Raw genomic sequence first — 25,471 nt, 5'->3', positions numbered from 1 at the left:
AATGCATTCATTGTGGGAACTCATCATATCCAACTGCATTCAGCAACTGGGACAGTATTTTCATTTAATGCCATTTATCCATCACATGAGTAACTTTTAACCATAGCTGTGCTGCTTCATATTACCCATCCACATGTAATAAGCAGGAGTAGTACCCGAGCATTAGGGAAGTCCATCAATGTCATGCTCTAATGCCACTACTGACACTCTGGCCTTCAGGAACTACTTAAGGGTCTTCTCCCCAGTGTGGTCCCCTTTTCCCTCTGATGCTTCAGCGGTTTCACCAGTAAATGCTTATGCTGCTATGCTCTTTCTGAACTATCTGATCCAGCTACACTCATGGTCATCTACCCATGGGGAGAAGTCACTTTCAAATGTCAGCATATGATGCTCTAACACAGGCATTCTAGAAAGTGAAGGAAAGACCACTAATGAGGACAGCTGATGTTTTTGTTAGCTTGTTGCTCATCTGAGTCCATCTATTTACCTTCCCCTTGCATCTGTATTCTTGTTGCTATGTATACAACATCAGAGACTTAGAAACATGCTCTGTTAAGACATGTGAGCAGCCACAGAGGAGAAGAAGCAGGATGCAGTAGATTATTTTTAAGATATTGAAGATATTTATAAGTATCAATATAGCACATGTATGAAGTTGTCTATATGTTGCAGTTTTTACAAAGGTAGTATTTACCCTTGAGCTCTGGTTGCTTCACTTTTAGTTCTGCTTAAAATATGATTTGTTGCTACATCAGATTATAGTCAGTATCGCCTTCAATTTAAAATGCTGCTAGAAAGTGTTTTGTGGGTGTGTGTGTGTGTACACACACACACACACACACACACACACACACACACACACACACACACACACACCCAAAGTGAAAGACAAAGACAGTGACTACAGAAAATAATTTCAGTGTTTACAGCTTTGTTTTCATTAGGGAAAAATTCCAGATTGCTGTTTTCAGAGACCTTGTAATCCTAAAGTTATATCACAAGGGAATCTCTGAGAACAGAGCCACAGAGAGAGAACACAGAAGCTGGATGGAGAGTGATGTTTACTATAAGCTAAGTTAAAATGTCCATATCCAATGGGATGGAGAGCAAAAAGATGAAATGTTCTATATTTGGGTCACATCAGATTTTGACTGTGGAAGCACTTGAAATCCTATATTACCTCGATCAGCTTGTTGGCGTGCTCACGGAACACTTGTGCGTACTCCTTGACTTCTTTCTCGTTGCCATTCTTGGCAGCTTCAATCAGGACCAACAAGGGAACATTGGTCTCCAGGAATGAGTCAGAGACATGGTCCATTACAGCTTTACGCAGCTGCAAAGTAAGAAAATAAAAACAAAAAGAAATCGAACTGTTAAAATAATACATCCCCTTATGTATATCTGTGGACATCTGTACAGCTTGTCGACCTGACTACATAGTATACCTTTCCTTCATATACAAGACAAACACACCAGTCCCAGCAGAAGATAGCTAGTAAACTAAATTAGCCAAAATACAGACAAAACATCAGTTCTGGTGAGAAAATGACATTTATATTATATTATATTATATTATATTATATTATATATATATATATATATATATATATATATATATATATATATATATATATATATATATATATATATATATATATATATATATATATATATATATATATATGATTTACATTAAAAGCTCAGTGAGCACAAATACTGAAGTTGAAGAGATAATGAAAAACGTTTCAAACAGAAAAAAAAAACAAACCTGTCTGCGAAGGTCTCTGGTTTTCTTAGTCATCCTGTCGATGGCTGTGTTCAGAGCATCACTCCTGTCCTTCCTTCCTGCCTGAAACATGAACATGGGAGAGAAATTAGTACAGTAACAGCTGTTTCCAACATATAAGAGGGATAACAGTGAATTTAATCAATATGTGCCTCAGTCTGAAAAGATTAAACAATCTATAGACTACAGTGAATATAGGCAAAAAGGAACAAGTCTACAGACACCTGCAGTCAGAATTTATAGTTCACAGAAATGTTAAGTTTTAAGTCCTGTGTCTCTACTACATGGTTACTTTTTAGTCCACTTAGAGTTGCTCTCTCTTACTTGCTTTCTCTTTTTTTCTTTTTTTAGACTTTTAGGACAGTTATTTGTGTGTAGTTGCTCCCTAAAATGACAGGATTTGTAGTAGTTTCTAAAAAAGAGCTGCAATATGTGGCATTTTTGTGCGACTGCAGTAAGATTAAAACCTACAGTACCTGCAGCTACAGCTGTATAAAAAAAATAAAAATAAAAAAATAAAGATTGTTAAAAATATTCTGCATGAGGTAAATATACTATGCTGTTAGATGCCTGTGAGTATGCATATTCGAATGTTTAGATTGATGTTAATATGTTTGAATAATCCTACAAGGGCTGCATCATGTGAAAGACCAGAAACAAAAATAAAACTAGTCATTCATCTATCCATTCATTCATTGACTCATATGTTGTAATTTTTTCAATTAAGAGTAGAAGTGATATTCAAATTTTAGTGCAGTTCATGTTATGCAGATTCGCAACCTGATCCATTTCTGATCACTTGATTTATTGTAAACCATTGTGCTCTGGGTAGACCAGCTGTCAAAAGCGCCCCATTGCTGTTAAAACACTGGAATCATTTCCTAACTCGTGGCATTGTGAGTGAACCATGGAGCACACAAACAAACAATGGCCAACAGTTTCAATTAATAATATACACGCACTGAAAGCATACATCAGTAAAAGGAACAGCTGCTTTGGGTTAAAAAAAAAAAAAATTTGCATCTGTATCAGTGCAATTTTCAATGGGCACCAAATCCTCTGAAATGTTAAAAGTGCTGCTGTTGTTTGCAAACTACATTTACATCTGGAATTTAATTTCATAATTAATTCATGGACAGACCAAGAGAGGGTATCCAAATCCTATGCAAGCCTTCCTACCTACAGACAATTGCACAATATGTGAGAATGAACCTTTGGCAATGTGTGATTATAAATATTTAACAACTCAAGAGAAGAAACTTAAGAGAAAAATAAAATTTGATTTGGACAATCTCCATTTTCGGGTGTGAAACACACCAGCCTCGTAGCTGTCTGTACATGGAAATCCAGAGTTAAGATGAAAAAGTATGTATGTATCACATCAGTGTGAACATGGTCTACTGTTGATAAATAAAATGTAGCTGTACAAACATAATTGCTATGTCAACACACTCATCTTCAATGAAAAATGTGGGGTAATTAAAAGGTTATAATTTACTCCACATAGCTAAATGTATAAATTATGTACAGTAACACTGCAACACCACTGGCAGCAGTCACACAGTTAAGCACTAGGCAGGAGTCAAAGCTCTAACCACTGCTCCCCACTGAGAGCAGAGAGATGTTCAGTCACGTTCTGCAAACTGCTCAAGCAAAAATTGAACATCTAAAACTTTCAGGAGGGATGGAGCGAACAAGAGAGAGAGTGAGAAACAGACAGATAGATGGACAGATACTGAAGAATAATAAAATTAGAGCAAAATTAGATGAACAGGAAAGGGCAACAGAGAATAGGCAAAGATCCAGCTGGACTCTGGGCTATTCATCCCCCTTATACTGCTTAAATCAACTGCGACGTAACGCCATGGACGGTGATGGCACGGACTGGCCCATCCCCCATTGCCATTTGCCCGTTGGGGGTTTGTGTACATAGTTAGGGGCTGTGGAGCTCCAACAGCACTAATCCCTGTGATTTTGTGCCGACTGGATGCAGTGCTGTGGTAGGGCTTTAGTCTGCTCTGCCCCTGCTCTCTCAATCCTATTTCATTCATGCCTAGCCTATATTTCATTTCCACACCAGAGGGTTCTAAAGCACTTCTTCAGGTGCTTATTATGGAGGCAGTTTCTCTGCGGCATCTTTTATGATACTCAAGTGAGTCTCTATCCATCTCCTTCAGGACAGATTTAGGAACATCCCTTCTCTACAAAACCACTAGTCCGCTGGATTATAGAAATATTTGATGGAAATAAGGTATGCTCCAAGAGTCAAATGATCACTGAGCTCAGTGATACTGCTTTTTGATATTTCTGCAAGTTCGGTTAATTGGATGTCCATTTATAATTTTACATATTTATGTTTCTTCTAAAATGCTTTTTAAACAACTTGAAGTCCAAATGGAAAGCTAACACGCATCAAATAGAGGGAATACCCATCGTGCCCCCTGAGAGTTAAGCGTTTTTTCGCCATGTTTTCCACTCACACAGTTTTCTGCAGAGGAGTCCCAGTGAGAGATGTCATCTGCCACAATAAATATGGAGAATGACAGCAGCATGCTGGTCAGCTGACCTGGAAGCCACAGCCAGAAGCATGTGTTGTCTTAAGACCTGAGAACTACGCAAATGAAATTAATTAAGGACTAAAAAATATTGGTAATAATAATTTTCAGGTTCTACACACAGTTCAGTGATTTTGTGATGCAAGTTAGCTCTTCAGTATATACATGTCAATTATAAAAATTGAAGATTTGTTTGTATTTGTATTTGTTCAGCAATCCGAGGCCATGTTTAAGTAAAAGATGCTTTCCTGAAGTAGAGGGTTCATGGTAGATAGTCAAATTTTAAGACAACAGTATCAGTGCTTCATATGTTCTCTAATATCTGGTCTTTGGCTGCTTTAAATCCAGTTCACTGAAATTACCTTCACACCCATCCCCACCCAAATTTAATAATTAAGGATAATTCTGCATTTTCATGCTCTGCAGTACTGACAACAGATTCTGTCAAGCACTCTAAATGGTGCTGAAATATATCCTCTCTTTTAACAAAACCACATATCAAATCCATTTGCTCAATATCAAAAAATATTGTTAACAGCATTTTGGTTACTTTGATCTCACCTTCTGGATCACACCATAGAGCAAGTATTCTGTCCTGTCTATTACATGCTAAAAGCTAGCCTAATTTAACTTCAGAGCTGCTGGCCATACATCACATGCCAGTGCTCAAAAATTAAAGCACTCACATACTCAGGATATGTAAATTATGAATATATGCCAGACACCCTATGTTAGCACTGCTATAGCACATTCCTATGGCAATGCAGCTCACCTTTGTTCACTCTTGTTTATGTTTATGTTGTCTAGAGCCACATGTTACAAACTATATTTTGTTTTGTTATGATCTTTTGTTTATGTCTTGGGTATATATTCATACATGGTGCATACAGAACAATGGCAAGGCGAGGCTAAGATTTACAGCTGTGGTTAATTTCAACAGCAAGCTGCCGCAACACGTTCAAGATATCAATATTCCGATGGTGACGAGCCGGTGGGAGGGAAGGGGGGATACCAGAGGGAGGTGGAGGAAGACTGAGGTGCACAAGCAGTATGTATGAGGCAGAGAGCAAGTGACTGAGCAAGAGAGTGAGAGGGTGTTTGTGTGAGTGGGAGGGAGAAAGAGAGAGAGAAACAGTAGTGATGATCGACGCCAGGCTGCCACCACTCTGTAGCAGTGAGTGGCTGCAACAAAAAGCTCAGAATAACATCCCTGACTCCCTGCTCTGCTTTTTTCTCTCTCCCTGCGTCTCAGCTAGCAGACGAGGGCTCCGCTCACAGCTCTGCAGAGGCTATGCTGAGACTGAGCCGGCATCGGAAGCAGGATCTCTGGCTGCCATCAACAAGTTAGGGTTGGAAGAGCACAGCCATGAAAGAGGAACGCTTGATCTTCAATTAACCATTTGAGCTGACATCATTGCGGTGAAAGGGAAACAAAAGGGTAAAAAAAAGAAAAAGAAAAAAAAGGAGAAGGGGGGGGGGGTCTGTTCACCGGAGCTGATCTGGATGCAACTGATCAACTTAAAAAAATTTATATAAATATTTATTTCAAGGATTCGTGGGATGACGGAAAAGATTCAACCCTTTCTTTGAGCTTGGATTTTAAAGGACTCTAAGCAGAATAACAGGAATAAACATAATCTTGGGACATGGAATTTCATATTTTGTTTCATTTGGGTGGGCTCAGAATTGCTTTATTTCCAAAGAGGCTGATTCCTTTTATGCTTACTCAAAAGGGTTTTTTCCCTTTGGATTTTTCTTCCATCTGGTTGCTCCAAGAGTCTGCGGAAAAGGACAGTTGAATGCAGCCTCCGATGTGCACAAAAGAATGGGTAAGTTACCCCTTTATACGACAGGTCGGGACATGAATAGGGAATACAAGTAAGAGCAGGGGAGGCTGAGGACTAAAAGCTCTCCAGCCTAGTCTATTTACTGCAATTGTCCTTCATTTTTCCTTCTTCACTGACGCACGAGTTGTGAATATATACTTTTTAAATACCATTAATATTTTTTAGCAGATGTCGAGTGATGAAAAAAAAAAAAAAAAAACTTGATTCATTTGGAAAAAAAAAAAAAAAAATCTTAAGATTCAGAGGACAGCAGCATATTTGAGCTGCTCAAAAATGAAAAACAAAATAGCAAAATTGATAAATGAATGCCAGTAATCAGCAGAAATTTTGTTTATACCATTAAATTACAGATCACAAAATATGAACAAAATAGACTAAATATAAATAACAAGGGAGTGTAATTTAAGTCCAGCTCATGTATAAATTTGATCATTAGTAAATGATATCTCTATTAAACCTGAGCTCAAAGAAACCATGTTGTCATATACTGCCAAAGTTGTCAATGCAAAATACCTAAACTGGCATATGTATAGAAAAGAACAGAGCACATAAAAAGCACAATCGCCACCGTGAATTAGTAATAAGTGCTCTGCAGAGATTAGCTTTCCCGCCCCACAGTTCATTTTCTTATCTTTGAACCCACCCAGGTTTCCATTCAAGGTGGCCATTGGTGGGACCTGCACCAGCGGCTCTGTGTCTGTGTGTGATCAGCATGCTCCTCGTGTGCCTGCTGCCTCCTGCATCGTGCACAACCTGCCCTCAAAAATGCCGTTGTGAGGACCTGCAGTTCTACTGCGACACCCAGGGGCTTCAGGCACCCCCAGATGGTGTGGACAAGGGGGCCCTGGGGTTGTCACTGCGCCACAATAGCATCACTGAGCTCAGCCCTGATCAATTCTATGGATTCAGCCAGCTCACCTGGCTACATCTAGACCACAACCAGATTACAACAGTACAAGAGGATGCTTTTCAAGGGCTTTACAAGCTGAAGGACCTCAACCTGAGCTCCAATCGTATCACCAAGTTGCCCAACACAACCTTCATCCACCTCATCAACCTCCAGATACTGGACCTGTCCTTCAATCAGATGACTGCATTGGAACCAGAACTGTTTCATGGACTGAGGAAGCTCCAGATACTCCACCTTCGCTCCAATTTACTTCGCACCACACCTGTTCGGGCATTCTGGGACTGCCGCAGCCTGGAATATTTGGGCCTGAGTAGCAACCGTCTTAGGAGTCTGGCCCGGAATGGATTTGCTGGGCTCATTAAGCTTAAAGAGCTCCACTTGGAGCACAATCAACTCACCAAGATCAACTTGGCCCATTTCCCTCGCCTTGTTGCCCTGCAGTTTCTATATCTGCAATGGAACAAGATCAGCAACCTCACTTGTGGCATGGAGTGGACCTGGACCACTTTAGAGAAGCTGGACCTCACAGGAAATGAAATTCGTGTCCTGACAGCTGATGTGTTTCAAACGCTGCCAAATTTAAAGATTTTGCTGCTGGATAACAACAAACTAAGCAGTCTGGATGCCCAAGTCATGGATATGTGGCAGTCTCTGGGCACTATTGGGCTGTCCAGCAACCTTTGGGAATGTACCAAAAGGATTTGCTCTCTGGCCACTTGGCTAAGCACCTTTAAGGGAAGGTGGGAACATTCCATTCTCTGCCATAGTCCTGAATATGCCCAAGGTGAGGAGATACTTGATGCTGTTTATGGATTCCAGCTTTGCCAGAATTTTTCAGCGCCAGTTGTTCAGACCATGAGTACAACCACAGACACTACTACAGCTGCAGAGATCACAAGCTCCTTGTTTGGAATTATGCAGCCGACCCCCACGCAGGACTATGCAGAGGATTTTGGGAGCTTTACCACAGTCACTACCACAACAACCACAACACAAACACCACGCACTGCTCAAGCAACTACCACTACATTGGAAGAGGCAGCTGTAACAGACGACTTCTCAGCAATGGACAACACTGTTATGACTCACAGGGTTATCATTGGAACTATGGCCCTTCTGTTTTCATTCTTTTTCATCATTTTTGTTGTGTATATCTCACGGAAGTGCTGCCCTCCTACCCTGCGCCGGATACGCCACTGTTCGGCTATGCAGAACCGCAGACAGATGAGGACCCAGCAGCGACAGCCTATGGCAGATCTAGCTACACAGGTACCCTATAATGAGTATGAGCCCAGCCATGAAGAAGGGGCACTCGTGATCATCAATGGCTATGGGCAGTGCAAGTGTCAGCAACTGCCTTACAAAGAGTGTGAAGTATGAACTCTTATTTATTCCTAGAGCATATGGTTTGCCATTTGACCATTTCAGATGATACAGGGTTTGCTTTTTTGATTTTTTTTCCAGTTAATGTAAAAAGCATAATTTCTACAAGTGAGATTTGAGAATATGTGAGAAATGTTGAATGCTACAATGACAGAGGTTGGACAGTTTAGGGATGAGGTAGAGATAGTCACAAATTTATTTTTCTATGAATGCAAGGTTGTTCATATCAGGCAGGGGGCAATCATTTTAAACAAGAAAATTGTAAACTGTGAGATTTGTCTCCACATTGTCTCTATATTCTGCAGCACAGAGAAAATACTTAGCCAAATGGCCCTCTGCTAACGGAATACATGAAGTGGAGAAATGTGATTTACGTCTTATTTCTTTTACAAAGTAAATATTTGAAACCATGTTTCTAAATGCACCACAGGCACTGTAAGCCAATCACTCAATCGCTGGGGCAAATGAATTGGATCAGTTATCAGAATGTTTTTGATTTACAGTTTCATTGTTTTGGAAAAACCATAATACATTAAAGGCTACTAAGACCAAACCCAAAAACAGAATATAACTGGACAATAAACGTAATTATTGTTATTATCTTACAAATAAAAATAAATCTTCTCTCGAGGAGAGAGCAACCCTAAAATTCTATTCAGTATACATAAACCATATTACTTTTGCCAAATCAGACATGAGTCCATTGGGCAAGTCTATAACCTTCCATCAGATCAAAAGGCTCTCAGTGTTTCCTGTTTACCTAATTTATTTGGACAGCCCATCCCAAAAAACAGCTGTCTTTAGCTAAAAAGGAATGATTTTCTTGTTTTGGAAATTTGGGCTTCTTCCAAAATTTCTGTTCTGCAAATGCAACTGAGAGAGCACACTGATTGAAAAGACTGTCAGAATAGTACATTTATGTTCAATTATATAAATTGGAAAAATGACCTCTTTAATCAGATGTTAACTCGTAATTGCAATGCTGTTTTGCAGTGACTCTCAAGTTGTTGGAGGTTGGAGCTCCATGGAGGCCAACTGCCACAAATAAATTATCAACCTGTGGGGAAACACTAAGCACTGTTCATCTGTAGTTAATCTCCAATATGCTATACTGCTTAGCAAAACAAATGGATGTCCTCAGCTTGGACATCCACAACAAAATTATTAGACCTTTAATTGTTCCATGGCTAGTACATGGATTCTCTAGCATCCAAATGTGATTACACACTGTGACCATTATAATTTCAACAGTTTCACCTAGTACAGTTTGTTGATTTGTTATTATATACCAGGATCAATACACAGACAAGCTAGTATGGGATGTGAGGGTAGCAAGTGAAAGGGTAATGAACAGTGCAAATGCCAGATAGGAGAGCATTTCACTCTGAAAATAAAACCTTTCTCAGTAGCCCAGGCTCTTTACTGCTTACACTCTAATCAGGACTGACAGGCCCAAGATTGAACCAATTAAGGCAAGGCAAAAAGAATCTAATATTCTGTCACACACACCAGTGATCCAGCAACATTTAGCTTGTTCAGCCACTCAAAAATAGTTCTAGTAGAATCATCCTCTACACCCCACAAAAACATCACTGGACCTTTTACTTTAAGACACTGTTCTTGTTAGGAATACTGAGTTGTCATTTACAGTGTTAAAATTGGGTTAGGTTGAATAATAAATATTAAAGCAGTTCCTTGGTAAGCAGTCACGAGTGTCAAGTTAAACTGTGGTCAATACCCTGAAAGCAAATGGAGATCTAGTGATAAGCAAACAGCAAGCCCGGGTCAGGACACATTTGTATGCAGCAGGGAGAGAATGTGCATTAGCATCAGACTAAAGCTGCTGCCGCAGCTCCACACTTCTTTGTGTTCAGTTTGGTGGTGGGGGCAGGGTGAAAGAGAGAGGAACTGATGGGACGATGGAGAGGGGCAACTATGGGGTGATGTCTTAGTTTATCAAAACCAATGAGCATCTCTCTGGCTAAGTAAAGGTACTCAAGAATGGAATTATGGTGAACTGCCCAATGTTTTAATGCTGAAAAATACAAGTAAAATTCTTCACACTGAAAATAGGTAATCAGAATATGGCATTTTCTCAACAAATCGAATGTTCAACTAAGTCCTATAAGACAGCAAGATGTCCCTGATAGCATAGCATCTTGAGGTAGGATATCTGGTTTTGAGGATGCAGTTGGTTGGCTGGTGCCCCCTAGAGGTAGCCAGGGGGTGCCATTTGTGGCTTTGTCTCAAGTGAACCTGCCAAATTTGGCTTCAAACTTCTAAATGAATGTTTGTGTCAATGTTTCTCTGCACATGCTCATAGGATGCCTACAACATATTCTAAGAAAGCGTGTTAACCAAAAATGTTACACTTCACATTTGAATTCAATGAAAAACATTGCAGATACTGATCATACAGATTTCCAAAGCCAAGCATCTCCTTTTTGTTTCTAATTTTATTTTCTTCCAGCTTCGCACTGCTTTTACTATTGCCCTTCTAATCTGTCTTGCATGTTCAAAAGTCAAAATTGAGTTGAATATTTCTTAATGTCATTCAGCAAGCATTATGGAGAGACCTCATTTTTGATAACACAGGAATGGGGATGTATGTGGAATTCCTATGAAGTTCTGTCAATCATTTGACATTTCACTGTTTAAGACTACGGTTGTACTAAGTGACTGAAAATCCACAAAATTTGTAGAAACATGCATCCCTTTGCACTCTGGCTCTTTGTAAATTGTTTTTGTTTCCTCTTGTCATCCTCTAGTCCTGGTCCCCACCCTGCCTAAAAATAAAAAAGAAAAAACAAGTGAAGCAATCCCCTCTCTCTTACCTAACCTCTTTGTGCAAAATGGATGCTTTTCTCTTCCCATTTTCCTTTTGTATTGTAATATGTACAATTTCATATCTGTATAGTGGATAAGATGTGCCAAACTGAAAAAAGAAGAAAAAAAAAACATTTTCCCCTCAAAACATATATTTTTTAAATAAAATGGTTATAATTTACAGAGTGTTTGCTAAATGATGGGTGCTCACAATATGGCTTGATCTTTCATCACATTTTGGTTCAATGTATAAGTGGTCTTGGAAAAATCCTTCAAAATCAAACATAAGCCTTGATGAAATTGATATGCAACAATATATTGTGAATTATTTGAAGTATGTCAATTATAACACATACTGATTTTTCAATACATTTTTTTTCTAGTAGTGGTTTAAACCATTAAATTTAAGAGATTAATTCAGTTCCAGTTCTCTTCCACCAATGTATGTCAATACATTGATTACATCATCAAGTTTATAAGTCAACATTATTAAAAGAAAGCCTATTACAAAACTCTTCTTTCACTAAACAGTGGAAAAACATGTGTGCCTAGTGCCTTAGTCTATTAAGTGTCAGAAAATAGTGACAAATGGCCAACCAAGCTCCTTGTCTAGCATAATAACACCAACTCAGGGGTACTGAATATGTAAAATTTAAAATTGAGAAAAGTATTAAATCTTCACATTTTGCAAGAGGAAAGCAGCAAATGTTTTACCTGACAAATAACTATATTGAATAATCGATTGACTGACTCTCCATTTCAGCATTACTTCAACAGCCATGTTTGTCAAGCAATGGAAAAACAACATTCTGAGAAATGTCACAGACATCAACTTAAGATAAAATTTAAGATTATGAATTTGGTGCCTATTAGTCATCTGCGTGTTTGCTTACACTTATTAGTTAATGGTCCACTGCACGATTTTTTTCTAGCGTCTTACGAAATGGCAACAACGGCAGCACAAAAAAAATCATTTAACAATCATTTAACAACAATAACAAAACTTGTATTTCCCTCCCTTATATAAGATTTGGGATAAATGTCAAAGTGTTGAAGATTAATATAACCGTAGAATCTTAAACATATTGATCATTTGACATCGACACATGTCATTTCTTAATTGTGGTAGGTTAACTGACTATAAGTTTTAATAAATTGAAACTAGATTTAAGTATGCCAGGCAAGCAACACTTCAAATTAATAAATAATCTCATCAACCAAGAAAGATCAAAAATGACCCTAAGCAGATGACACATTGAATGTCCATTGTTTTTTGGAACAAGGATTTTTTTCTGATGTATTACAAAATGGACATGGCAGAAACTACCTGCAAGATACTTGCAAAGATGTTTTTTTTTTTTTAAGTCAGCAGGTTGTTTTTATGATAATAAAGATTAATCCACAAATTCTACAACGTAGCAGTTTTACAAACTGAGGCTATGTGATATCCACCAGGAAAATTATAGAAGCCCAGCATTCTATGTGTGGAAATATTCATAACCAAAGTGATAACTTTATTACATAATCTCTCTCATCATCTACACACACACTGTCAATTGTTTGTTCCAGCGTAAAGGTCAAAGTAATCTCTCTATATGCCACTGAAAGAGACCAAGTAAAAAACCCTTCACCCATTTGGGAGAAAAAAGACAGTTTTCTACATGTTATGCTCACATAGATAGACAGCAGGAAAAGGTAAGTCGAAGTAACTCTTCAAGCCGATATTTTTTGCCAGCTTACATGCATTTTTTTTTTTAAATGAGACAATTTATAGATACGACATCTAATGGAGATCAGGAGCAGCCTGTGCACTACAAGTCACAAGTCTGACCTATCTCACTGGATAATCTTTCTAGAAACTGTGCAAGAACTGAGTGACAAACATTTTAAAACCTTCTCAATTTTGAGTTTACTGTGCATCAGATGAAACCTTTATTTCTGTTTTTATTTTGTTTTTAACAAAACTGCATTTCAAAGACTATTGGAGTCTCTATTCCACAAAAACAAAGCTCAAGTATATGGAGCAGTTAGTAGTTAGGAATATAGCATCAATCTGCCTCAGTCTCATTAACCTACACTCAAGGTTACAAAGAGCACAATGCGTCCATAAATCTTAAATGGATCAAGTTTCAAAACGACCACGACTCTTCCTAGAGCTGGCCGCCCAGCCAAACTGAGCAATTAGGGGAGAAGGGCCTTGGTAATAGGGGTGACCAACAACCCGATGGTCGCTTACTGAAGTCTAGAGATCTGGAGATGGGAGAAACTTCCAAAAGGACACCCAATTGTAAGATATACGTCTGGAGGAAACCAGACATTCTGCAAGTAGAAGGGTCTGCATGCTTATGTTAATGTGATATTTCAGTTTTTGTGTGTCACTATGGCATATTGAGTATAGATTAATAAGGGGAATGTTTTTTGTTATTTTAGCATAGGGCTGTGCCCAACTGATAACAATTAGTACCCATGTTCAGATTTAATTTTGTTAAACAACCATTCTTATTTTTTGATTAAATTTGATTTCTCTAATTTACTGTATAGTGTGTAGGTGTATTACGTTGGAATGGGTAGATACATAATATTTTATGACTGATCAAGGTTATGGACCGAAACAATTGTCAGAAAATCCAAGCTTTTCCAGTTCACCAGAAAGCCCATATAAAAAAACCTAATGTGCTCAAAAGAAAGAATAAGAGTTTCCTTTAAAGGCTTCAGATAGCCAGTTTGGCAACTTATTTTACGTAAAGAAGTTTGGAGTTTTGAAAGATGCAAACACTGTGAGGAATGAAGGCAGACATGGCTTACAACTGTCAGAACCACTTAAATTTTACCTGTTCTTTTTTGATGAGGCCTACAGAAAGTAAGCTTCAGTAATTAACCTGCAGTGTACCCAGGAAGGGGAGGCACTAAACCGATGAGCCTGACTGCATGGCCTCAGTAGTCTGCAGGGTTCAAGTACTCAGAGCTCATGTATGCTTCAGGTATTCACTATGAGGCCTCAAATAAATCTAGAAAATTCTTTGGTAGGACATATTGATCTAAACTCTCATCAGCAAATTCTACCCTAATGTATTTAATGCTCACACATTTAAAGCCATTCCTCAAACACATCATTGGGGGATCCAAGCACAAACAATACAGAGATGAGCAATTCAAAAGTCCCTTTCACAGTCTGTGGACATGGCTAACGGCAAAATACTGAACCTTCCTTTTTATCTTTGTGGAGAAGATAGCAACTTCGCTTCACACACAAAACAGAGCAGCCAAATAAGCCATTACTGCCTTCTAGCCAGAAGGCAATGTTGTTAAGTTATGTTTCAGTTGTGACAGACTAAATAAAATACACTGCTGAAAGCACTTGCTTTAAGTAACAGCACTGACAGCTCCACCTCAGGTCACAACAAACTTTGTTTCCTGTGCACAATAAATTGATGACATCAAATAATGATTAATAGGTTAACCTGAATACATATCCAAACCACCGTATTACAAACACAAGTGGTTATCATTGTTTTAACTTCGGTTCTACTATAGTTCAAAGATAGGTCAGGTGACCTGGAAACACCTGAGAGCAGCAGGCGTGAATGTGAGGGCCAAAGTGTTTGTGTACATGTGTGTTAGCCTTGTGATAGAGTGGTCCCCTGTCCATGTCATATACTGTATCTCACTGAATGTGTGCTTGGATAGGCTGCTGCACCCTGGGTCGTGAGCAGGATATAAGGCTGGATGAATATTGTTAATCTTATGACAAATAAATATTTAACATTTTGAATATGTGTTAAACGCAACCATGTTAGAGGTAAAGCAAATCCCATTCTCCTTTGTCATTTAATATCAGAGCTGTGAACACAGTAATTTCCTGTTTACCATGGTCGGTGCCATGTCTGATGAAAACAAAGGGACTTGCTACAGTTGAGTACAGTACAGTTGAGTATCTGAGTGTGTGTGTGTGTGTGTGTGTGTGTGTGTGCGCGCGCGCGCGCTTATGCATGTGTTAAAACATGCATAGATGTGGTTTGCCTTCCAGTGAGACACATTTATCACAGCTCAATTCACTTCAATTCAGTCTATCTCACCTCCAAACCAATGTAATTCTCTGGCTCAACTCACCTGCAAACAGCAGATTCTAACTCTGGTTTTCTTTACACTTTTCACAATGCTTGTGCCACTGGCTTGAGGACAATTGCTTATCAGTGTTGCCAGGGTCAGAAAGAGACTCAAAGGGGTATAATAACATGTTTTTTTGTTTAATTTATGTGATACATGTGTGTATGATAAATATATTAGTGTTCCTAGCAGAGTGGAACAAAATGGAACAAAATATATATCTCTATTTAAAGTGGCTAGAATCAATATTTTTATATCAACAATGGTTAAAATGATAACTTGTATGTGACTAAAACAACAGAGAATTATCTTCCAACTCTGTAGTTTCCCACAGCTCTATGGAGTTTTGTTGAGTCTTTCAACTTATTGTCTTGGTTTTTAAGCTCAGAATTTTCCTGTTTTTGTTCACTCGCCACTGTCATCAGCATCAAAAAAAATCTAAAAACCCACTATATGCTATGTATAAATAGGCAACTATTTGCGAGCAAGTTTGCCATATCAACTTAAGGATGATAACCAGTCAGTGTTGTGTTTACAGCCCCTCTCCACCTTGTGACCAAAAGCATAAATAAATTATTACAGGTTTAATCTGGAGCATGCTATGGCCTTTATGTTGATAGCATTCAGTTCAGACTTCAGCTGTGTGATAAGCATTGCGGAATTTTAAATTTTATTTTAAAGTGGTCTCACAGAAGAAACCAGTTTTTTTATTTATAATTGGATGAGACCAATTTGTATATTTATGCATCCAAAACGAAGTACTTGGTATCCTGACAACAGAAGACACAGTATTTGCTATTAGGTAGTTAAAACTTAAAAAAGTTGTGTTTTGTAGTTTGTAACTGACACCATTAGCTATTGTTCATTCTTGTCTGATAAGCTGTCAGCTTGTTGGGGGCATGTCAGGTTCTAGGCCCTCAGCTAAAGCCCCTGCAGCAATATGACTGCTGGGAGGTAAATATTACCACCTTGTGTCACAAATTGACAAAATGGGAACCTGTAGAAACAACTGTAATTGGCCGTATCTGCCAATGAAATCCAATAATATCCAACCAATATCAAAAGTTGCAGCCTCAATACAATAAATAAATAAATAACACAAGCCTGTAGTTGGGTTAAGTCCATTAACTCACATGACTGATTGACAATTGGAAAAGTTAGACCTCAGTCACAAAATGTCCATTTGCGTGGGTGTGACCTCACCCTGTTTAGCTATTGTGGGGAAAATGGGGGTGCATCTCATCTACCTGTCTAGGAAAAAAAAGCCAAGAATTCACCAGCGAGAGATCAAGGGCCAGGTCTGGAAAACGTTTCCTGACAGGCTGTTACTGACAGACTAGTGTTTTATGGAGGCTGTAAATATACGAAAAGCCTTGGGGACACTAAATCTTTTCCCTGTTACATTGTGTGGAGTGTAATTTGTTTTAATTATGCATTTAGATAAGATTACAACTAGATAAATTGAACTCCTTTCACGCTGGTCTTGCATTAGGCTTGTCCCTTTGAACCTTCTTGCACTTTTATAAAAGCAGGTGGGGGAAAAAAAAAACTTGGGCCATTATATTACATTTTCTGTTAGTTTCCTACTCCTAGACATGCACAATATTCTCACCTGTGTGCATGACATCATACTTTATGTTTGAATGAACCTATAAAATGTTCACTGGTAGCCCAATTAGAGGTAAAACTTGGTGCGCAGTTGTTTTTAACTTGAATTCAATCATAATTTTCTGTAGGTTACACATAGCTAATAATAGTGTGAGGTAGGTGGGGTAGATTGTCTAAGATCCATTCAAACCTAAAATGTGCTTAAAATGAGAGGCAACTACACAGGCACAGAGGAATAGGCATAAAGCAAAATTCTGCCACTCACTGTAGATGCCCAAGGCAAAGACCGTTAGAGTTGGGGAAAAAGTGAGCTGTTGAGAAAGAAAGGGACACAAACGGGAAGAGAAGGATTGCTAGGATGGAGAAAATGGGAAAGAGGATTTAGCAAGGAGAATGCAAAGTGTAAAAAATGTTCAAGAGCGCAGAGTGGGAGACTATACTGAGATACAAAAAAGCAAATGAAGAAAGAGGCAGGGGTCCCACTGCAGTGGACAGGCATGTCCTTTTCATGCAGGTCCAAATGATAATGTATCACTTCAAGTTGAAGGAATTTAAATGTCAGTAGCCTAATATGTCAAAGAAACCTAGCATCATCTCCCTCAAGCTGGGAACAAGAGATGCATTATTAATAAAAAGTGGCAGAAACAATTACACTCAACACAATCCATGCCAAACTGTCATGACAATATGGAATAACTGAGGTCATAATATGCGACAATGCAGGGGCAACATAACCCCCACCCCTTCACTGGCTGAGTGGACAATCTCTAGTCTTGTTAAATGATAATCATATAATGTATTCTATACATTTAGACATTTCTGTTTCCAAGTCCACCTTCTTCCTGTTAACAGTTTAACCCAAGGCTATTGCCACTTTTTCAATCAATGTGCTGCATGAAAGTTTCAACAGTTCTCATGAAGACACGAAAAAAGCAAGGTCAAAAAAAAAAAAAAAAAAAAAAAGTTAAATAAAAACCAAATGACAGCCCTGGAAAAACGGGAAATGGTTCCATGGTCTGTTAGACTGAAATTGAGCTTTTTAGCCATTATACTAATTGCTTTGATTAGTCTAATCCCTGTTCTATGTAAAATCATGAAGAAATTCTTTCAGAGCAGATTCAGAAGTCTTTTTTAATAATCAATTTAATGCTCCGTTTCCACATGACTACAGACCTGCTTACTCCTAGATGGATCACTTGTGCACTTGTACTAGGGTTTTAGCAGTTGTGGTATGCCTAATAAAACAAACTTTTATATAACTCAATGAAATGAATCAGGGAAAACATTCTCCACATGCATAACAAGAAAATGTCATGCGCATCATGGTCTGAGCTCCTTTGAGAAAATGAATTCAGCTCACACAGTAACCATACCAACAGCTGAATGCCCTCAAAATGTTTTCAGGGAAAAGCATTTTAACATTGCCCTTTCATGTGAATAATGTATGTTAAAGAGCCTGATCTCTCCTATTTAGCCAACAGTTGCAGGATTCAAATACTTTTTCCATTGATTTGTCCTCTGTTCTTCTTTACAAGGCTGTAGCTGTGTGAGTTAGCGAGCCTGTGTATTTCTTTTCTGTTTAGAACAGTGGTCTTATTAGATGGTGATGATATAGCCTTAATTCTGCCATGGCAACAAATTTAATTTTATCTTTCCACAAAATTAAAAACTTGCATTCAGCCTGATTATCAATACAAAAATATTGGGATATTAGAACAAGTACTTCTTCTGTGTCATGTAATACATGGAATATATATAATATTTGGAATTTATTAGTAAAAGCCTTATAGGCCTGCATAGGTCTGACAGGGTCTAGTGTGAGTAGATCAAAGTAAATATACTGTGAGGTATGTTCATCAGAGTGTCATGCAATGAAAATTAGATTACATATCACAAGTTGTCAAAGACTGATTCCATCATCGCTTACTTTGTTACTATATAGGAAATCTATTGTAGAAGACTGGAGAGGGTTGTTGTCATTAATAATACATGATGGTAGATGGCACTTAGTTTGTGACCACTGCTTTCTCAGTATTTTTTAAATTTTTATTGTAGGATACTTTAAGGCCTCTATATATTGTTGCTGTTGAGTATTGTTGCCTGTAAAAAATTGACTAAACTATGGCAGACATACTCAACAGAACTATGCTGTGGTTAGTTAAAGTCAAGTTTCATTCCTTGAAATATCTTGTGAAATATCTGGTGAGGTAACGATCTCCAACAGAATTTTTTTTTAAGGAGTCTGAGCAAGAGGAAGAAAAATTGAGAAGGGGGTGGAAACAACTTGTAGCTTGAGGGAATATAGAAGCAGAAGGGATGAGAGAGAAAAAGAGAATGAGTTAGGAGTCTATCCAAAAGGTTCGGCTGTGAGTGTAAGCCCATATGCTGTAATGGCAACCTATACTCTTTAATGCACTTATACTGCCTTTTGTACAGTCAGAATAATATGCGGACAAAATCTTTGCCATCAAACCACATACATTTTATTTCCTGGCAAAGTCAGTATTAAGTATGGGCCTACAGTGAATAATCTCAAAGTAGGGTATTTTCTCTCCTCCATGAATTACATATTTCTTTACACCTCTGCTGCTCTGCCTTAGAATCACTACAGAAACATCCTCATCAAGCCAGTGTGGTTTTGGTTTAGTTTGTCAAGCTTAATCACAGACGCGGTCAGGGTATCTATCACAGTGTTTACCAGTGGTTTAAAGCACCAGGTCGAAACACCAGCTATCTTACTATGCTAACTACATATCAACCAGAGTTCTCCAAGGCAATATTCTAAGCTATTAAATGCACAAGGTGGACAATGATATATTATGCTGCTCATCTGTTCGCTTCATCTGGTCAAATGAGTAGCCAAGTCCCTGTCATGTCCACTTACTATTACTGGACTGATGAGATGTGCTCCTCTGCTAATCTAAGTGCTCAAGTCATACAGGGATACATTGAGTGGCATGGAGGAGTCCAGTGAAGTAGAAAACTTTGAAGCAAACCAGAGATGCTGCATGAATGGCCTGAACCTTAAAATAAACTGGCAGTGTTCTGGATGAGCAATGCAAGCAAACTATGTAATGCCTGAGCATGGACAGGACAGTACTGAGAGAGAATGATTTGCAAACAGAGACTTATCTTTTTTTATCAATGTATGTAAAAATATTTTCAAATACAAACAAAAGCATTTTGTAAGTGAATTTTTTTTAGTCAACAGCCGCTGACTATTTCAAAGCTTGTTTATGTGATAATTCCCCACAATCCTTTTTGGAACATTGAAGACCGGCATTCAAAGGTCTACACAGCTATATTAATATTTTATAAATTCCAGACACAAGACATCAGAACTGTGGGAAAAGATGAAAATGAGCAATAACAAAAAAAATAGCAATTTTGTCATCAATGGATTCTTTTATTTGCGTATACTTTCCCCCAAGGACTAGTGAAGTGAACCAAACTATTACTGTACTTCTACAAAATACTACTTTGCCATGCTTTGCTACTTTCTCCAAACTGTGAAGGTGTTGCATGTAATTTATCATAAATACTCAAGTACCACCTTGATATGCAGTTATTATCTCTGCCAAATGGTTACTTTGCAGAATCCCTCAAAACCTACTGAACAGATGTCAGTGATATTGCAAGGAGCATGGAGCATTTGGCTAAGGGCCAAGAAGACACAGAGTACATTGGGTGCATATAGAACGCTAATTCGCTCACCTTGTTAAGCAGGCAGACTTAGGCAATGCCCAGTTTCCCCTTATGGTTAGATACCCTGGCTGGGCAGTTATGCAGCCGCCCTAAACTGCTCCTGTTAAATTCATAATGTAACTATAGGTTACATTTATATTTAACCTTTATACATTTAAATGTAACCTATAGTCATATATAAAACTGTATTCACATGTTAGGCTTCTAGTTAATAGTAAGTTGGCTAGCCAGGCATGCTAAAAATTAGCGACCACATTTTCGGGCTTTAACAGATGAGTACTTGATACAAAAAAAGCAATATGCTTAAATGGACATCAATTTGTAGTATTTGCATTGTTAAGCTATTTGTGCTCCGAACTACTGTTGTGTGCAGTGATAACAGTTAAAATCCGTACTACTACCACACCCTGCCTGTTCAAACATCCATTACAGCCACAAGACTACTGTAACATTTCACAAATGAAATGGGCAAGCTGTACAGTTACGTTTTTACCTCTTAAAGCCAGTAGGAAGAGAGGAAAACAAGCACATAGTAAATAAGGCATTACCACAGTGATGAAATTTATCTGGATGGCTTGCTCACACTGAAATTCTGCTGTTACAGGAAGGATATTCTGGAATGGTTACACTGAGTCATTTACAAAGAGAAAAAAGAAAAATCTGAATAAGAAATGGGCTTAGGGGGATCACAATGTAAGAGAGAATAAGAACAGTTGAAGAAGTGAGTGGAAAATTACAAGAGTTTTTTTGGTTTTATTGCCCCTTCCTAAATAAAACCCCTCACCACAAACAACACAATTGTTTATACTGAAATAATCTATTAGGAAAGTTCTAATTATGTCACAGTCCAAACAGTCATTATTTAAATCTTCAAAATCAAAGATGATGCACAATTTAGGGTCCCTGAATGTCAAAATAATTTGATTAATTTATATTAATCAATAAAATATAATTTCTTACAGTGGGTCACTAACCTTGTGAGAAACAAAAAACCTAATACTGAACTGACAGAATCCCCCCCAGTCCTTTCTTTTGTTACCCGGGTGGTTCAAAGCTTATGCCTCAACATCCACATGACATATTTAAACACAGTGACAAGTGCCTTGAGATAACTTATGCTGTGATTTGGCATTATACAAAAACAACTGACATCAAAATAGCAACAAAAAACAGATTTTCAGTTGCTGTAACTAAACTAAGTAGTACTGAACATATTTTGAGACATGACAAAAACACATTCTGATACTTCACTGATCCTCTGATGACACTATAAAATATTAACTGCAGATTTATCATTTCAAGAAAAGACTCCACTTGTGCACTGCCCCCACAGCCAGCAACAGCTGATAACAAATCTAAATGGAATTTAAGTGGATTAAACAGCGTACGATGGATTCAGACACTGCATCAGTTGTGAATTTTGCATCAAATATTTTAGTGAAACCAAAGACCTATCAGATGTAATTTCACTTGTTTAAGTGCAATGCATATGTAAAAAAAAGTAAATCAAGGACATAAAATAGCAACTGACACTCACTTTGAAAGTTCATACTTTTGTGCAAGAAAGGAAGCATTTTATGTTGTTGGATAACTGCCCAATTACTTCTCTCATCTTAGAAAATGATTGATTTAGTCATTTAAATTGTATAATAGCTTATCATTTGTTCAACCAAAAAAGTAACAGAACAGTCTTGTCGAGTTTTCCAGAATCAAACTGACCCCACTTGCACATAGTGAGCCATCCCTTCACAAAAAAAACAAGTGTAAATGCATCCAAGAAGCATCGAAGACTGATTAAAGAAGACTGAACTACATCCATAAGTGGTATGAGACACATTCTAACCAAAACGGGTGTAAATGGGTCCATCTCTACAAGACCAATGTGTCACCTATTCAGCTCCCAAAATATAACAATGTCAATAAGCAGTGTTGAAATATCCACTCACTGTCTGATTTTCTTAATACATCCATGCTCTGTCTCCCCTGTCCTTGTGATAACAGCAGTGAAAGTTACGCTAAATTACACTGAAATTAGCTATTGTTCTCTGTCACATTAAAGCAAAAAGGGAAAATAGCTCCAGTGATTTCAACACATACAATCAAATACAAGGCCCACTGAGCTAGTGTGGCATTTATCTGATCCCTGTGTTGGGTGACAGAGCATTGATTTGTATGGCTGAGGAAGCAACCTGAGTCAAAGCCTGTGAAGACGATAACATTTTTTGTCTCGCTTGTAGCTCATAAACATAAGCCATTCTGACGCTAACTAAAGAATTAATTCCCGTAACTAAACTACTGAAGTTCAGAAGTTATTCATCCTCTGGTATTTTGGCAGTTACCAAATAGCTTTGGGTGCATTACCACCTCAGGGCAGACCTGGATTCTAATTAGATCTGTGATCTGGCCAACAGAGGCACATATGTGTGGTGAAGTGTAAATGAAAGTGTCTTGAATGTCTTATCTGGATACAAGAATGGTAAGTGTAAATGGACCCATTAGCTTGCCACTAAAAAAATGCTACATCGAGGTAGTCCTGTACTTTTAAATGCAAAGTAAACTCTGACTGTGTAAAACTACAACAATGACAGCAGCAGTCATCAATTTAAGAAGAACCACCACTAGGCTTGTGTCAATGTCAAGACAATAATGGCTTGTTTTCCCATTAAGGTCTTAACTTATTATTATCATTTGCAGTATTAAATTAATAATAATATTAAATTAATTAATAATATTATTAATTTAATTTGCTCTGCTAAAGTTTCACATGTATAACCGCATATAACCAAAGTTTGCAATCGACGTGCATGTATGGCCAGCAGATTTGACATTTAACGGCTAAATCTGACTATTTGGAATGAACATTACAGATAACAACATAATTTTGACAAGTCGTAATAACATTTTGACTATGTAACTGTAATTCAGTTTTGATTGGTCAAAATTACAGTTAGAGATATCTGTAATTCAATTGACTAGTCAAAGCTGAATCTGCAATGATGTCAGTGAAAACGACATTCGAGTCATCACACATCCTGAATGACAAATGCAGATATCTGTAATTCAGTTTTAACAAGGCAGAATTAAGTTAAAGCTATCTCAAACTTTTTGATTTGTCAGAATTGCTGTGCATATTTGCCCAGCAAAGACATCATTTGAACAGTGTTGGCAGAAGAAATGGCGGTTGCTGCGGATAAGATAATTGGAAAATGCCATGAAACAGAATGAGTTTATCATCAAGGAATTTTTGGGGAACGAGCGCTTTGTTCACTTGAGAGTTGTGCTAGAAATTTACATTGCATCGAACATTTATCATCTCCAGATACACTTAAGGACCTAACTTGACAATGGCAAAATAGTTGCCTTGTTGTAGATAGTAAATACGTTTCTGGAGCATTTGTCACTGACAGATCATGTCGTGAATGGGCTGCAAGGCTAAAAACACTGTTAAACATAAAAACGTCTTCAGGCTGCAAAACCTTATGAATAGAAGACCGCTTCCGCCTATGGCAAGCCCCTCCTCCTACTTGCTGTAACTTCTGACGTAATTATAGATATCTCTATATCTCTCTAAACCTATTTCAATGTAATTTGTAATTACATTTTGACTAGGCAGAATGAACGTTAAAGATACTTCCGATTTGAGATATCTCTAATCAAAATTCATTTGAAGATATCTACAATTAAATCATGACCATCCATAATTCCAGTTTGAGACATCTACAACATAATTCTGACGAATCACAATTCAGTTCAAGATATCTATAATATTGTTTTCACTAGTTAAAACTTAATTTAAGATATCTAAAAAAGACAATATAGATATCTTTAATTGAGAGGGATTGAAGATCTTGAACTGGACTTATGACTAGTCAGAATTAAATTGTAGATATCTCAAACTGGAATTATGGATAGTCATAATCTAGTTGCAGATATCCACAATTCACATTGTGGATATCTATAATTGAATTAAAGATATCTGTAATGAGAAACCTTGTACACATGAATGGAAAAATGATGTCATTTGTCCTAGGAAGAATGATGTTGTGGATATCTGAAATGACAATTGTGGATAGGAAGAATGTCATTGTGGATTTCTGAAATTTAGATTTTGACTAGGAAGAACTGAATTACGGATATCTGTAAAACGTATCCAGACTAGCTATGAAATGTTAAAAGGGCTTGCCATATGCACGCATGTGTGTACACTCTCACCACAACCAGCTGACTGTCATCAAAGCGCTGCTTGTTGTGTGTAGGTGCTGTGCTGTGATTAAACAGTGCGGAGGATATTGATAGACAGAATATGTCAGTTAGTTCAGTTTCATAGCCTGCTGCTTTTCATGGTTGTGAATAGAACTTTTGGACAGTGAATGAGAGGGACAGAACACACACACAAACACACACACACGCACACGCACACGCAAACACGCTGTTGTTGCGGCCAACTTATGGTCTAACATACAGTAAATACCTGTTCTCCATACTATCTCCATAAAGTTTATGTCAGCCTCAGTTTTTTTTTTAAGTGCAAACTGACAGCTTTTCAAATGTGCATTAATTCCAATAAGACCAGATCATGACATGGGTGCCGCTTTCAGCCTAGCTACTGTCCAAAGCAAGGAACTGCCTTAAGAATCCCAATTTGAACTATAAAGGCAGAGTAAAACAACCAGTAGCTGTATTAATAAGTAGGCAGGTTTTGTTACTTACTGATCTAGTGGAAATAATGACAAGTGAATGTCTG

At 37.8% G+C, this 25,471-nt stretch overlaps 2 protein-coding genes across 2 annotated transcripts in view; one reads left to right on the top strand and one right to left on the bottom strand.

Moving 5' to 3' along the window:
* ctnna1 (catenin (cadherin-associated protein), alpha 1) overlaps positions 1-25,471 on the bottom strand; it is a 76,391-nt gene that overhangs the window by 34,579 nt on the left and 16,341 nt on the right. Inside the window, exons 8-9 of the mRNA XM_071458612.1 lie at positions 1,769-1,849; positions 1,181-1,333 (exon numbers count right to left, since the gene is read on the bottom strand). Of these exons, the coding sequence (XP_071314713.1) occupies positions 1,181-1,333; positions 1,769-1,849 (234 nt within the window). The remainder of the gene's footprint in view (positions 1-1,180; positions 1,334-1,768; positions 1,850-25,471) is intronic.
* On the top strand, positions 5,574-11,291 carry lrrtm2 (leucine rich repeat transmembrane neuronal 2). Its single transcript, XM_071458613.1, has 2 exons — positions 5,574-6,170; positions 6,836-11,291. The coding sequence occupies exons 1-2, from the start codon at positions 6,167-6,169 to the stop codon at positions 8,476-8,478; spliced, it is 1,647 nt and encodes a 548-aa protein (XP_071314714.1). The 5' UTR covers positions 5,574-6,166; the 3' UTR covers positions 8,479-11,291.

The sequence above is a fragment of the Trachinotus anak genome, unplaced genomic scaffold (assembly GCF_046630095.1).
Source record: "Trachinotus anak isolate AG129_WGS33_773 ecotype Australia unplaced genomic scaffold, CSIRO_AGI_Tana_v1 ptg000021l, whole genome shotgun sequence".
NCBI classification, from domain to species: domain Eukaryota; kingdom Metazoa; phylum Chordata; class Actinopteri; order Carangiformes; family Carangidae; genus Trachinotus; species Trachinotus anak.
The sequence above is the reverse complement of the archived record's forward strand: the minus strand, read 5'-3'. Positions and strand labels throughout refer to the sequence as shown.